The following is a 12,075-nucleotide window of genomic DNA, read 5'->3' as shown; positions in this document are numbered from 1 at the left end:
ACGTGAATGATATAATTGAATAGCGCCATTAATTTTTTTAAGATAATTTATATACATATATGTACAATACATACAAGCTGCGTAAAACATGATCGGAATTACATTATGATTTTAAAACGGAGTAATCTGTCTCGTCGTAGTAATGTGGTCCTTCACAAAACATTCTTCCGCCCCATAAAGTCGTATGCGAGTGTGGTTTTTACCAATAGATAGGATAGTCGCGTTTCCGTACCGGTAGATTCTGCGAAGCACTGCTCTTTATCAGTATTAGCATCACTCTGGTTTGAGCCCCGTGAGCTCACCTTCTAGCTAAGGTTACGCTGAAATAGCCTCTCAAGGCTATCAGCTTAGGTAGGAAAAAAAATCAATAGACAGAGACACTTTCCAATAACTTCAATCTCGCTGCTCTCGGGAGTAACGTCGATCTTTTCAGATCTACCTAGCTGTCAAAACAGCGTCGGAATACTACTTCGATACGTCGATACGACATCATAACCCTCTTATCGTGACTGCAACAAATCATAGCGCTGATCGGGCTCATTCCCGTTGACGGTCTAGACATGTCCTTAAGGATTTATTCGTTCGATATTTTTGTTACAGACTTGCATCTCTAATACTGGGTTCAGGCATAGGAATACTGTTAACCGTACTCGTCAATCTTACCGAAAAATTCGACGTGGAACCTGGCCCATAGCGTCAAGCGTCAATCCACTGAGTTTCTCCCTAAGTCTTGTCAGTGGGTTGCGATTCCGATCATGTTCGGATCCTTCGAACTGTTGGTGTACCGACCAAAAATCTTTAACTTAGCACTCACACTCTTACAGCCGTCCGTCATCAATAAGTATAGTCTCCAGCAATTCTGCGTGGCTGCTTCAACATGTGTACTGCTCTTATTGCAGTAGCTGCTCATTACAGGCTACCGAATGCCACGAACAGACCTTCATCATTATAGAGTTGAGAATATCAGTATTGTCCTTTATAATTAGTAATGGCCATAACACATTTTTTTTTTATAAATGTTATTGTATGTATCGTTATGAATACCAAGATTAATTACCATGTGATATTTTTTTATTGCTTAGGTGGGTGGACGAGCTCACAGCCCACCTGGTGTTAAGTGGTTACTGGAGCCCATAGACATTTACAACTTAAATGCGCCACCCACTTTGAGATATAAGTTGTAAGGTCTCAAGTGTCCCAAGAATCCCGCGGGCGGGTACCAATTTTTCTACTGAAATACGTACTCAACAAATGTTCACGATTGACTTCCACGGTGAAGGAATAACATCGTGTAATAAAAATCAAACCCGCAAAATTATAATTTGCGTAATTACTGGTGGAAGGACCTCTTGTGAGTCCCGTGCGTAGGTACCACACCGCCTTGCCTATTTCTGCCGTGAAGCAGTAATGCGTTGCGGTTTGAATGATGGGGCAGCCGTTGTAACTATACTGAGACCTTAGAACTCATTATCTTAAGGTGGGTGGCGCATTTACGTTATAGATGTCTATGGGCTCCAGTAACCACTTAACACCAGGTGGGCTGTGAGTTCGTCCACCCATCTAAACAATAAATAAATAAAAAATTAAAATTACTTTTGATTTATGTGTAGTTTGTCTTAATTGTGTTTGCGACCGGCAAAAGTCTGTGAAGATGTTTTAAAGGCGTGTCTACCGCACAATACCGTCCAATTAATTTTAACACTCAGATTCACAATTATCGATCACAATAGATGTCGTCACCAGACACTGTCTGTCGCGTTTGCGTCATCCGAAATGGCTTTCGGTTCTGTTTTGGTGAAATTTTGATAGCTTTGCCGTTCTCGATGGGCACGAAATATGACGCAAGACGCAAGAACGAGATGGAATAGCAATTTGCGACGGTAACGTCCAATCATAAATTTTATTATCAAAGAGAACTAGCTTCCTGAGCTTTTCTCTTTAAAACAGATTATATCAATTTCTTTTCTGTATCATGTACACTTTCTGTCTTCTTCTGTTTGATTTTGGCTCGCGCGGCTTGCGTATTTGCCACAGAGCAAAATTAAAGGTTGGGAAACTACGTAATAAAAAAAAAAACTTGATCGGATTCGCAAGGGAAAAATTAGGAAAGTTAGAGGATATATGAAAATCATATATAAATAAGATTAAATTAAATATGTACATCATTAGATAATATAAAAAAAGACAATAAACTATATACATAAGGAGAATTCATAGTTAAAAGACACATAATGGAAGTAGGAAAAATAATTCGTAATGAAATCAAATCTAAATAGAAAGAACTTTGTTACCTCGGGCAAAACGAATATTACCTGTGTTGCGGGTAGGTTCCAAAAAGTCTATTAAAAACTTTATTAATTGCTTAGATCGATATATGGGCTCAAAGCCTGTAAGCGCTAACTTTGAAGTTTGAATTGTATTGTATATCAGTTGTACCTTTCAAGCCGGAACGCATTACTGCTTCACAGCAGTAACTGCAGGGTGGTTGATAGTGACTACCCATGCGGGTTCACAATTTCCTGCCGTCATGTCAGTAACATACTAACTAGAATATTTCACGTGTATGTATGTATTAGGTATACATATTAAAATTATATATTTACTTAATATAATTTTTTAAGTATTTATTTTAATTTATTAATTTTATGTATAATAAGCAAAGACATTATTTTCGTTTGTTTAATATTCGATCAATGCATCTATTACTAAGTTCCTCTCTGCATCACCCTTGGTCAACTGGTAGAGAATGCAGTCCGCCAATATATGATAATGTGTATGAAAAAATAATAAAAAGAATGTGATTTTGGCCCATCCATTGGTTAGTGGTTGCTGATGCTCATGGACATGCGTAATTCCGTACTACAGACAGGCCGATGTCTACAAATAACAATTGCTTTAATATTTCGTATTTGATCATAATAATAATGTTATAAAGCTGGCGCTGAGGGCGGAGCGAAGCGCCACTGCCTACCCACATTACAAGTTACTGCGTTTAGATTTAATCTACGGCTTTTGCTGTTTGCATAATTTATTTTGGTTTTTGAAGTGAAACTTCTTTAGAATCGTTGGGTGTGATTTCAAACTCGATGAAACGAAAACATGAAACGTGAAGTTAAAATATCAATTTACAGAGGGCGGTACCTCATACTAGATATAAGATATCATAAGATGCTTTACAATTATTTCTATTTAGTTTGTTATTAACAGATGTCGCTGTACGTAAATTCAATAATTCCTGAATCGCGGTGGCGAGATGTTACACAGTTGATAGACGTTCTCGTATTTCTCTTACTAAATCATTCTTACATTTCTTACCCGGCGTAGGGATACTGTGATCATGCGCCTGCATGTTCCCCCAGGGCCAGGCTGCTCCATTGCACTGCGGAGTGTTTGACCCTTGCGACTATTTATATTATTTTATATTATATTTTGAACAAGAAAATTTTACAGTAATTTATATTCATCGTACGTTTCACGTTTGTTTTCAAACGAATCAAACGTTGATCTCATTTGAAAAAAACGTTTTAAAATTTTAATAACGGATTAGGTTTAAGTTACCAGTACTTACCAGTAATTTCTTTGGTAAATTAAATTTCTAGAGAAAGAACAAATAAGAAAGTAAGATACTATATGGTACATATTAGAAGAGCTATCTAGACCGGGAACTTAACATAACTAGGATTTTCATACAATGTAATTCAATGTATGAAATACTCAAATTAACAACAAACATACATTCTAACAAAGGAATTTTAGTATTATTAAGATGTCATCGAATACATAGACCAATTAATTCTTAAACTCAAGTAGATGACTTGCAGTGTTTATGTCGGGTTCTGACGCATCAGTCGATATTTTGTATCTCTTAATTGTGAGTTCACACGTTGCTAAAAATAGCTCTTGTTTTATGTGCCGAGTTCGTACGTCTAACTAAATAAAACTACGTTTAAAACGACATAGACCGCTTAAAACGTTCGACGAAGAAGGGTTGCTTTACGCTCATACTATCGGACTAGCGTAACTTTTAAGCAAACCTCACCTGTGACATTAAAGGTGATAATATCGTAAGGTGTTTCTAAATATTAGTGGTCGAATGAATGTTAAGTTGATAGTCGGACGTGCATAGATACATATGTACCTAGTCAGGTCATAAATTCTGTCACATGTTTAATGTAAAATAATTGAAACAAGTTTATTCATTATGTAACCATTCATATACCAAAATGAACTTAACAAAACATAGATTCTTATGACGCTAAAGTTTATTCAAAATGACCTCCGTGATTTTGAATACAGGCCTTCAATCTGCGCGGCCAGTCGTCTATCGCAGCACGAACGAGGTCCATGTCAATATCGGCGGTTGCCTTAATCAAGGATGTCTTGAGTGACTTCAAATTGGGATGAGGCTTTGAGCACGCCTTTTCCTCCAAGTGTTGCCATATCTTGTAATCTAACGGATTCAAATCTGGACTGGAGGAGGGCCAGTCTTCGTGCCGGATGAAGTCGATTTCACGCGCCGCCAGCCGGTCTTGTGTGCTCTTCGCTCTATGAGCTGGCGCCGAATCTTGTTGGAATATCTAGTGCCTGTTATTGAACATGGTATGAGAAACAGGTTCCACAAGGTTCGTCAGGACTGTATTTTGATACACAACTGCATTCGTTTTTACACCTTTCTCACAAAAATGTACCTCTGTTAAGCCCCAATAAGAAACTCCCAACCATACCATGAGCGAGGATGGAAAATGACCTCGTTGGACACGCGGAATACGGTTGCTCGCTTCTTCACTACTGTGTGCGTACACCTTATCATTTTGTTAGTTGTAGCTCTCTTCTACGGTAAAAATTTTTTCATCCGAAAAAAGAATTTCCCGATATTTTTTTCCCGCGTACCGCTTCAACAAAGCGCGGCATCTCTTCAGTCTCAGGTCCATTAGACGAGCATTCAAACGATGTCCTGTTTTTCTTGGATATGCCCGAAGCCCTAAGTCTTCATTTAACACCCTTTTCACCGTGGTTCTGCTTAACCCCATCTGAAGGACCAACAGTTTCTGCTTACGTTTGGGATTTCTTTGAATTCGCGCCTTCACTGCTGGAGTCCTAGCAGACCGAGGGCGACCACTTCTTGACCTGTCATCTACACTAGAGTCTTCATTGTATCGTTTGATGGTACGATAAACGAATCTTTTAGTTACATTAAAAATTTTCAGTATGTTAAAAATTTGAATTGGCGCGTAACCGCAACGATGCAACGCAATAACTGCAACACGGTCTTCTTTAAGCGTCCACTCCATATTTAAAAATGAGTAAAATTCTAAAAGTATACATTTTTATTTTCATGAACAATTCGAAATTCGAATTCAATAAACTTTTTTGTGGCCAGCATTCTAAAAGAAAAGTTTTGACTGTGTGACAATACTTATGACCTGACTAGTTATATGTTGCTTAAAAGTAAATGACGTAATGTCTTAGACTTTTGTCGCTTTGTTTGCTTAAGCTGATGACCAAGCTCACGATCCACCTGACTAACTACAGGTTTTGTCGACGTCACGCCCGCTGAAGTTCTCGCCGGATGCTCTGAATGTGTCGCGATTCCGATCCGGTGATAGATTCAGCGAAGCACTGCTCCTGCTAGGGCAGTTATTGTCAAAGTTTCACAGTATGAGCTCGCCTACACATTCGGTGGTGCTAAAAAACACACACGCACACACACCGAGAATGTCGCGATCCACTTTGAAAAGCGCGTTAAAAGTCTCAATTGTGTAATAAAATGAGCATCCCAGCCTTCAAACCGTAAAGTTAGGACCTGTACAACGATTTGATTTCGAAAAATGAACGAAGGTATTCACTGGAGCTACAGAAGTACAACTTCTTACTTTTGACTCATGACTATATTGTTCAATGTATCTGTAGTAAACACAAAATCTGATAATTCTTGCGGAGTAGATTGAAATAAGTAAAACAAGTTTAACTTACAAAACGCAACACCGTATGTAATTCGATATAAACAACGCAACGTCTTAAACGAATCCGTTAAAAGCGTATTCAAGTAAACTTCTTATTTTACGACTTAAACGGCGGCCAGACAATGCAGTTTCGGCATCACCGTATCGAATTACCTAACGTGTGTAATAAAATTTATGATGTGTTCGTAGCGTTATTGAGCGTGTTCAATTTACCGATGTTAATTAAAGTGCAGTTAGTTTTAACAGAATTTACTGGAATAATTGTTTTTTTTTGGTTTTATTCGTTTAATTCTGAATGAAGTGGAAAGAGTTATTGAGGTTAGATTCAAATTCTTAGTAGATGTTTGAAGTATGTCTTTAGAGAGATTTTAGAATGGACTAATTTTGCGCTGACATTTATTCAGTAATTTTTTAAGGTTTTTTATCGATTCGGTCAGGTGTATGAACTCACCGGGCGTTAAGTGGTTGCCGGACTTTGTAATAGTATTTTCACCCTTCAAACTGGAAAATATATGTGATAGAAACGCAAAACGTCAATACTTACCCGTTTGGGTTAGAAATAATAAGTTCTACCATCATTATTATAGGTTTTTCTCGTAACCTCAAAACTAAAATTTTTTAGAAGAATTAATTGAATATTTATAGTTAACTAGATACTAGATAGAAAGACTGACTCGGGCCAATTTTTGTGTGACAAACAGATTTGTTCGCTCTTTGTCTGGTTGTTTAATATCTATATATTTAAACGTTAAGTATAAATATCAGTTCTCTTCTTTGTTTCCCATAGTACGGGGAATCCTAATTTGGGCATTTTTTTTCCTACGTTTGCTGATAGCCTTGAGAGGCTATTTCAGCTGCTCCTTGACGTGTAGGTGAGCTCACGGGGCTCTAATCGGGAGTGTTGCTAACAATGACCTTACCAAGAGCAATGCTTCTCAGAATCTACCACCGAATCGGAAACGCGACCCACTGAGAAGATCCGGCGAGAAACTCAGTGGGCTGCGTCTATGGGTATTTGGATCTAACCGTTTGTGACTTGTCCCTTATTATTATTAGTATAAATGAGTACCATAGATATCTTAATTACACAAAGGTATCTATCACCCTATAAATTACTTGACGTTGATCTGTCAAAGTTCACTATTCGATATTCGTAAAGGACCACCAAAAGTGACTGGCTGAGAAGAAAAAAATCGAAGATCAATCGCACACCATCAGCGCCACCGCAATCATTTATTAACACAAAATAATAAAAGTATAAAAAATGAATCAATTCCCGCGAAAAATTACCAAAAAAAAAACTTACAAAATCCTTCCTTTTTTTGGTCCATCAATTAGTCTCCATTGTTAAATCCAAACGCTCGAAATACCGATTTTTCGTGCACAAGCCGGATGAATTTCTTGGAACCTTAATATTCTTCGTTATACGAATCCTTTGAATGGATGTTTTAAAAGGCATTTTTAATATATTTTTTGTCACTCCGGTCACGTCTCTAATTGTTGTTCGAGAAAAAAAAAAAGGAAATAAAATCGTTAATCCCATAATGTTATTCGTTGCGCGGCTCCATTCCGATAATTTATCGTTTAAAATAATATCAAACTAGTCATTTTCGTGGATTCGTTCGGATACAAAAATCGAAGTGGAGTTTAGAAACTTCGATTGACATAAATAATTCTGGTTTTTTTCTTCCATAAGAAATAAAGTCGGTAATTACTTTCAACACCTCCAAAGATTTTTTTCTCGAAACCAGAACAAAATCTCAGCATTACGACTGCAGAAGCACAGGGAAAATGTTTATTATAAATTATTAAAAAGCTAGTAATTAACATTAATTTGTAAAATTTTTATTATTTAGAATTCGAAATACAAACATCGATGAATATTGTTGACCCCGACATGACAGCTATTAGGGCGCATGGAAGTCCCCATTGGTAGGTTCAATCGATTTGCCTATTTGCCGTCCACCGTGAAACTAGTCTGGCTTGAATTGCCGAAGCCAATTGAGGTTTCGCTCTCATGTGACGTGACGAGTGGTGACGGTACGGGTGACGCTATTCCCATTTCGATGCCAATAGGCCTTGGGAATCATTGAGGGCGATCCGCGACCCCCTTCATCCATCTTTTGATAGTCGTCGTGGCCTAAAGGGACGTCTGGTGCATTCGTGTTGAAGCGATGCATTGGTGTTCGAATCCCGCAGGCGGGTACCAATTTTTCTAATGGAATACGTATTCAACAAATGTTCACAATTTATTACCACGGTGAAGGATTAACATCGTGTAATAAAAACCAAACCCGCAAAATTATAATTTGCGTAATTACTGGTGGTGGTGGTGGGTGGCGCATTTATGTTGTAGATGTCTATGGGCTCCAGTAACCACTTAACACCAGGTGGGCTGTGAGTTCGTCCACCCATATAAGCAATAAAAAAAAATCTACAAAATAAATAAATAAAAACAAGATGTAACAGAAAAAGTAGTTTCTGTTCTTAATGCAAAAATCTAATCATATTTAAACGCTAAGAGAATAACTTGTTACGGTGTGTGACTGTAAACACTATAGAGAGAAAAAACTAATAACTTTTTAAAGGTAAAGGAATATTTTTTCCAATTTCTCGATTCAAAGTGTTAATACGGACAACAATTCTTCCCTAATCTTTTTATTACTATACCAAATAAAAAGAACTCATGAGGTTTAATTTACAATCGTGCACTTCTTTCAAAATCAGGCGAAAACCTATCTTAGTCTACATTACATTATGCTTGAAATTTTATTGTAAAAATACTAAATGACTCCGATCTTATGAGTCCTTCTTTTGATTTATACGTCTGGCTTGATACCTGGGCGTTTAATATGATTGAACGTACATATTATTTTTTATAAATAAAAACTTTTTTTTTATTGCTTAGATGTGTGATGTGGAGCTCACAGCCCACCTGGTGTTAAGTGGTTACTGGAGCCCATAGACATCTATAACGTAAATGCGCCACCCACCTTGAGATATGAGTTCTTAATTCTCAGTATAGTTACAACGGCTGCCCTACCTTTTCAAACCGAAACGCATTACTGCTTTACGGCAGAAATAGGCAGGGTAGTGGTACCTACCCGTGCGGACTCACAAGAGGTCCTACCACCAGTAATGACTTCTGTAACACCTCCGTGACTGGAACTTGATTCGATATAACTAAAAAAGAGACAAATAGAGAATGAGATAAAGCGAGAAGATTAGAGAATACCGGTTTTCACTTCTTCTACTGCACGTGCATTGTGCACATGTAATTTTTTTTAAGCACCAGTTGGTCATCAAAGAGATATCGCGAAAACAATACAGCGTTCGTCGGCGCCTCTGAGTCGCCGCTTTTGATACGGTTTTATTAAAGAGTTCCTTGTTATATGAAGCGTACTACTACATATTTACTTATTAATGTGTATGTGAAAATTATTTTAGCGTTAAGGTTAGTACTATGTTATGTACCTACTAAATTGTACTATGCGGGTGTTCACGTTTGTATTATCTCAGAGCTAGGCGATCTGATTTGGTTGATCGGAAAGAAATTGTTGGTTTGTTTTTTGGGGTTTCGTTTGAGCGCCGATTAGTACTTAGCCTAGATTAAAAATACCTATCAACTGTAGTCACGTACAAAGATCTGATCAAGTGTCTCTAGATCATATCTAGTATTTCTATTTCCCCGCCTATTTCTGCCGTGAAGCAGTGATGCATTTCGGTTTGAAGGGTGGGGCAGCCGTTGTAACTATACTGAGACCTTAGAACTCATATCTCAAGGTGGGTGGCGGCATTTACGTTGTATGTGTCTATGGGCTCCAGAAACCACTTAACAAAACTTGGGCTAAATCTAACGTAGACAATAACTCCGGGCAGCGTACCGTTGGTATAAATGTTGGCATCCTTTAATTTCCGGTAGACTTCGTAGTGCCTCAATCGATAAATAAAAGACCTAAACTTTTGTATAAAATAAACGTAAAACAAACAAAAGTAATCCGTCCGACGGTAGACACATCCAAGGAAAAACAAAATTGTTAATTTTATTTAATTCCAAGCGTTTTCATATTTATCTACCTTTTAAACCTTCTCTGGACTTCCATAAATAATTTAAGACTAAAATTATCCGCTCTCGAGTTTTAGCGAGACTAACGAACAGCAATTCATTTTTATATATTATATAGATAGAAGATAGATTTTATTACGTAATGAAAATTTTAATTTAGTTCTTTTTGTTGCTAATCGACCACTTAAATTTTTGTTTACATTCAATCCAGTCAAAAGTGGACACAAAGGATAGGGCTTCTTATGTGAGCTGACGCTAGCTTAAGGCCCGCTTGATGAACAGTAATTATCGGAACCTACAAAGACCAAAACATGATAGCCGTTCTCCAACTTGAAAGAAATTAATATCTGAAATTCTATTATTACAACGAACGAGAATTTCAAAACAAATCACTCTATTTGGACATACACATACAAACCTGAATTAAAATACTTCGAAAAAGTTTATAACTGCTTTAATTTTTGCTTATGTTAAAGAAATCCAAGTTACCGATCGATTTGTCGATTTGTGACACGTATAATTAAAAATTTTACTACATATGCGAGTTGATGTGTTCATCATACATATCATCGCTTAGTTTCTGAACATTAATCGCGGTTATTATTGCATTCCTGTGGTTTCAGACGCGTTTTATTTTTTAATTAATTTGAAAGCGGTTAAATTACTCACTTACAAATTACAACCACGTTTATTACAATATCGTTTAGTCGGACGCATATGGTTTTTTTTTTGGGGTAGTGTAGATATGATGTTGTATTGCGCAGTGGTTGTCCCAAGCTCAAAAGTGAAGCTCATGATCGGGTCGCGGTAGAAATAAGGTTTTGCCTATAGTAAGCTTATAATACGTCCATCACTAGTTATATAGGCTTTTCTAGCACCGGTCACCGTCCTCAGCGTTCTAACCCAGAGACACGTCGCGATTCCGATTCGGTGGTAGATTCTGTAAAGCACTGCTCTTTCTAGGGCTAGTACTAGCAAATTCTCTTTAACAAAAAACTAGGTAAGTTTTTAAGTTCCTCGTGCTTTTTTTTTCCTACCTATTCGCTGGTAGCCTAAGAGGCTATTTCAGGTACGCCTGGACGGGTAGGTGAGCTCACGGGCTCAACCTGAGAGAATTTTCTAACACTAGCCCTAGTAAGAGCAGTGCTTCGCAGAATCTACCACCGGATCGAAATCGCGACCCACTGAGAAGATCCGGCGAGAGACTCAGTGGACTGTGTCTATAGGTTAGTTCGCTCGTCGTAATCGACGAGTTTGACAGGGACGATGACTGGTGCTTGAGAGGCCTAAAAGCGCCGAGTGTGAATCTGGGGGATCCGGCAAGACATGCTTCGGGAGACGGCGGCTTTGTTTTGCCCCGTCGCGATCAAGCATACGGCCCACCTGATGGTGAGTGGTTACCGTCGCCCATGGCCTTCAGCAATGCCAGGAGCAGAGCCAAGCCGCTGCCTACCGCTTAATACTCTCCACAAGCCTCGTTTGAAGAAGGACATGTCATAGCGTTCGGGAAACACCGTGGACGGGAGCTCATTCCAAAGCCGGATGGTACGTGGCAAAAATGATCTCTGGAAACGCACTGTCGATGAATGCAGCGGTTCCAGATAATATGGATGAATTCTGCTCCGATGGCGAGAGGTGCGATGATAAAAAGGAGATGAGGGGATCATCTCAAACAATTCCTCAGAGCATTCCCCATGGAGCATACGGTTCAAAATACAGATGGAACCGAACTCCCTCCGCAGACCCAAAGGTTCCAAACGATCCGTGGGAATACATACGCATTGCCCTATAAAAATTGGTATTAGCCTGAATATATTGGGCATCTTTTGCATTAGTAAATGACATGTTCATATTCTTAAAATAAAAAAATACACAGGTTTCATTAATTTAGTATTACATATTTAACGCCCGTATAACCAAGGCGAACACCTTTTGGTCACACTTCAACAATCCTGTAGATAAATCATAAATTCTTGTCGCAACATAAAGATCAGAATAATTTGATCTAGATGTGACATTTCGTGGACCGTGAAGACGGTTATGCTT

The 12,075-nt window shown here is 38.2% G+C and overlaps 1 protein-coding gene across 7 annotated transcripts in view; it reads right to left on the bottom strand.

Moving 5' to 3' along the window:
* Positions 1–7,913: 7,913 nt before the first annotated feature.
* 7B2 (Secretogranin_V domain-containing protein 7B2) overlaps positions 7,914–12,075 on the bottom strand; it is a 72,430-nt gene continuing 68,268 nt past the window's right edge. For 6 of the 7 annotated variants that reach the window (XM_089732036.1, XM_089732032.1, XM_089732030.1 and 3 more), the window contains exon 6: positions 7,914–8,083. In XM_089732036.1, the coding sequence (XP_089588162.1) occupies positions 7,979–8,083 (105 nt within the window). In that variant the 3' untranslated portion in view covers positions 7,914–7,978. The remainder of the gene's footprint in view (positions 8,084–12,075) is intronic. The other variant, XM_089732031.1, reaches the window with a different exon arrangement.

Source organism: Bombyx mandarina, chromosome 12 (genome assembly GCF_030267445.1).
Source record: "Bombyx mandarina strain Sakado chromosome 12, ASM3026744v2".
In the NCBI taxonomy this organism is placed as follows: Eukaryota; Metazoa; Arthropoda; class Insecta; order Lepidoptera; family Bombycidae; genus Bombyx; species Bombyx mandarina.
This window is presented reverse-complemented; position numbering and strand designations above follow the sequence as displayed.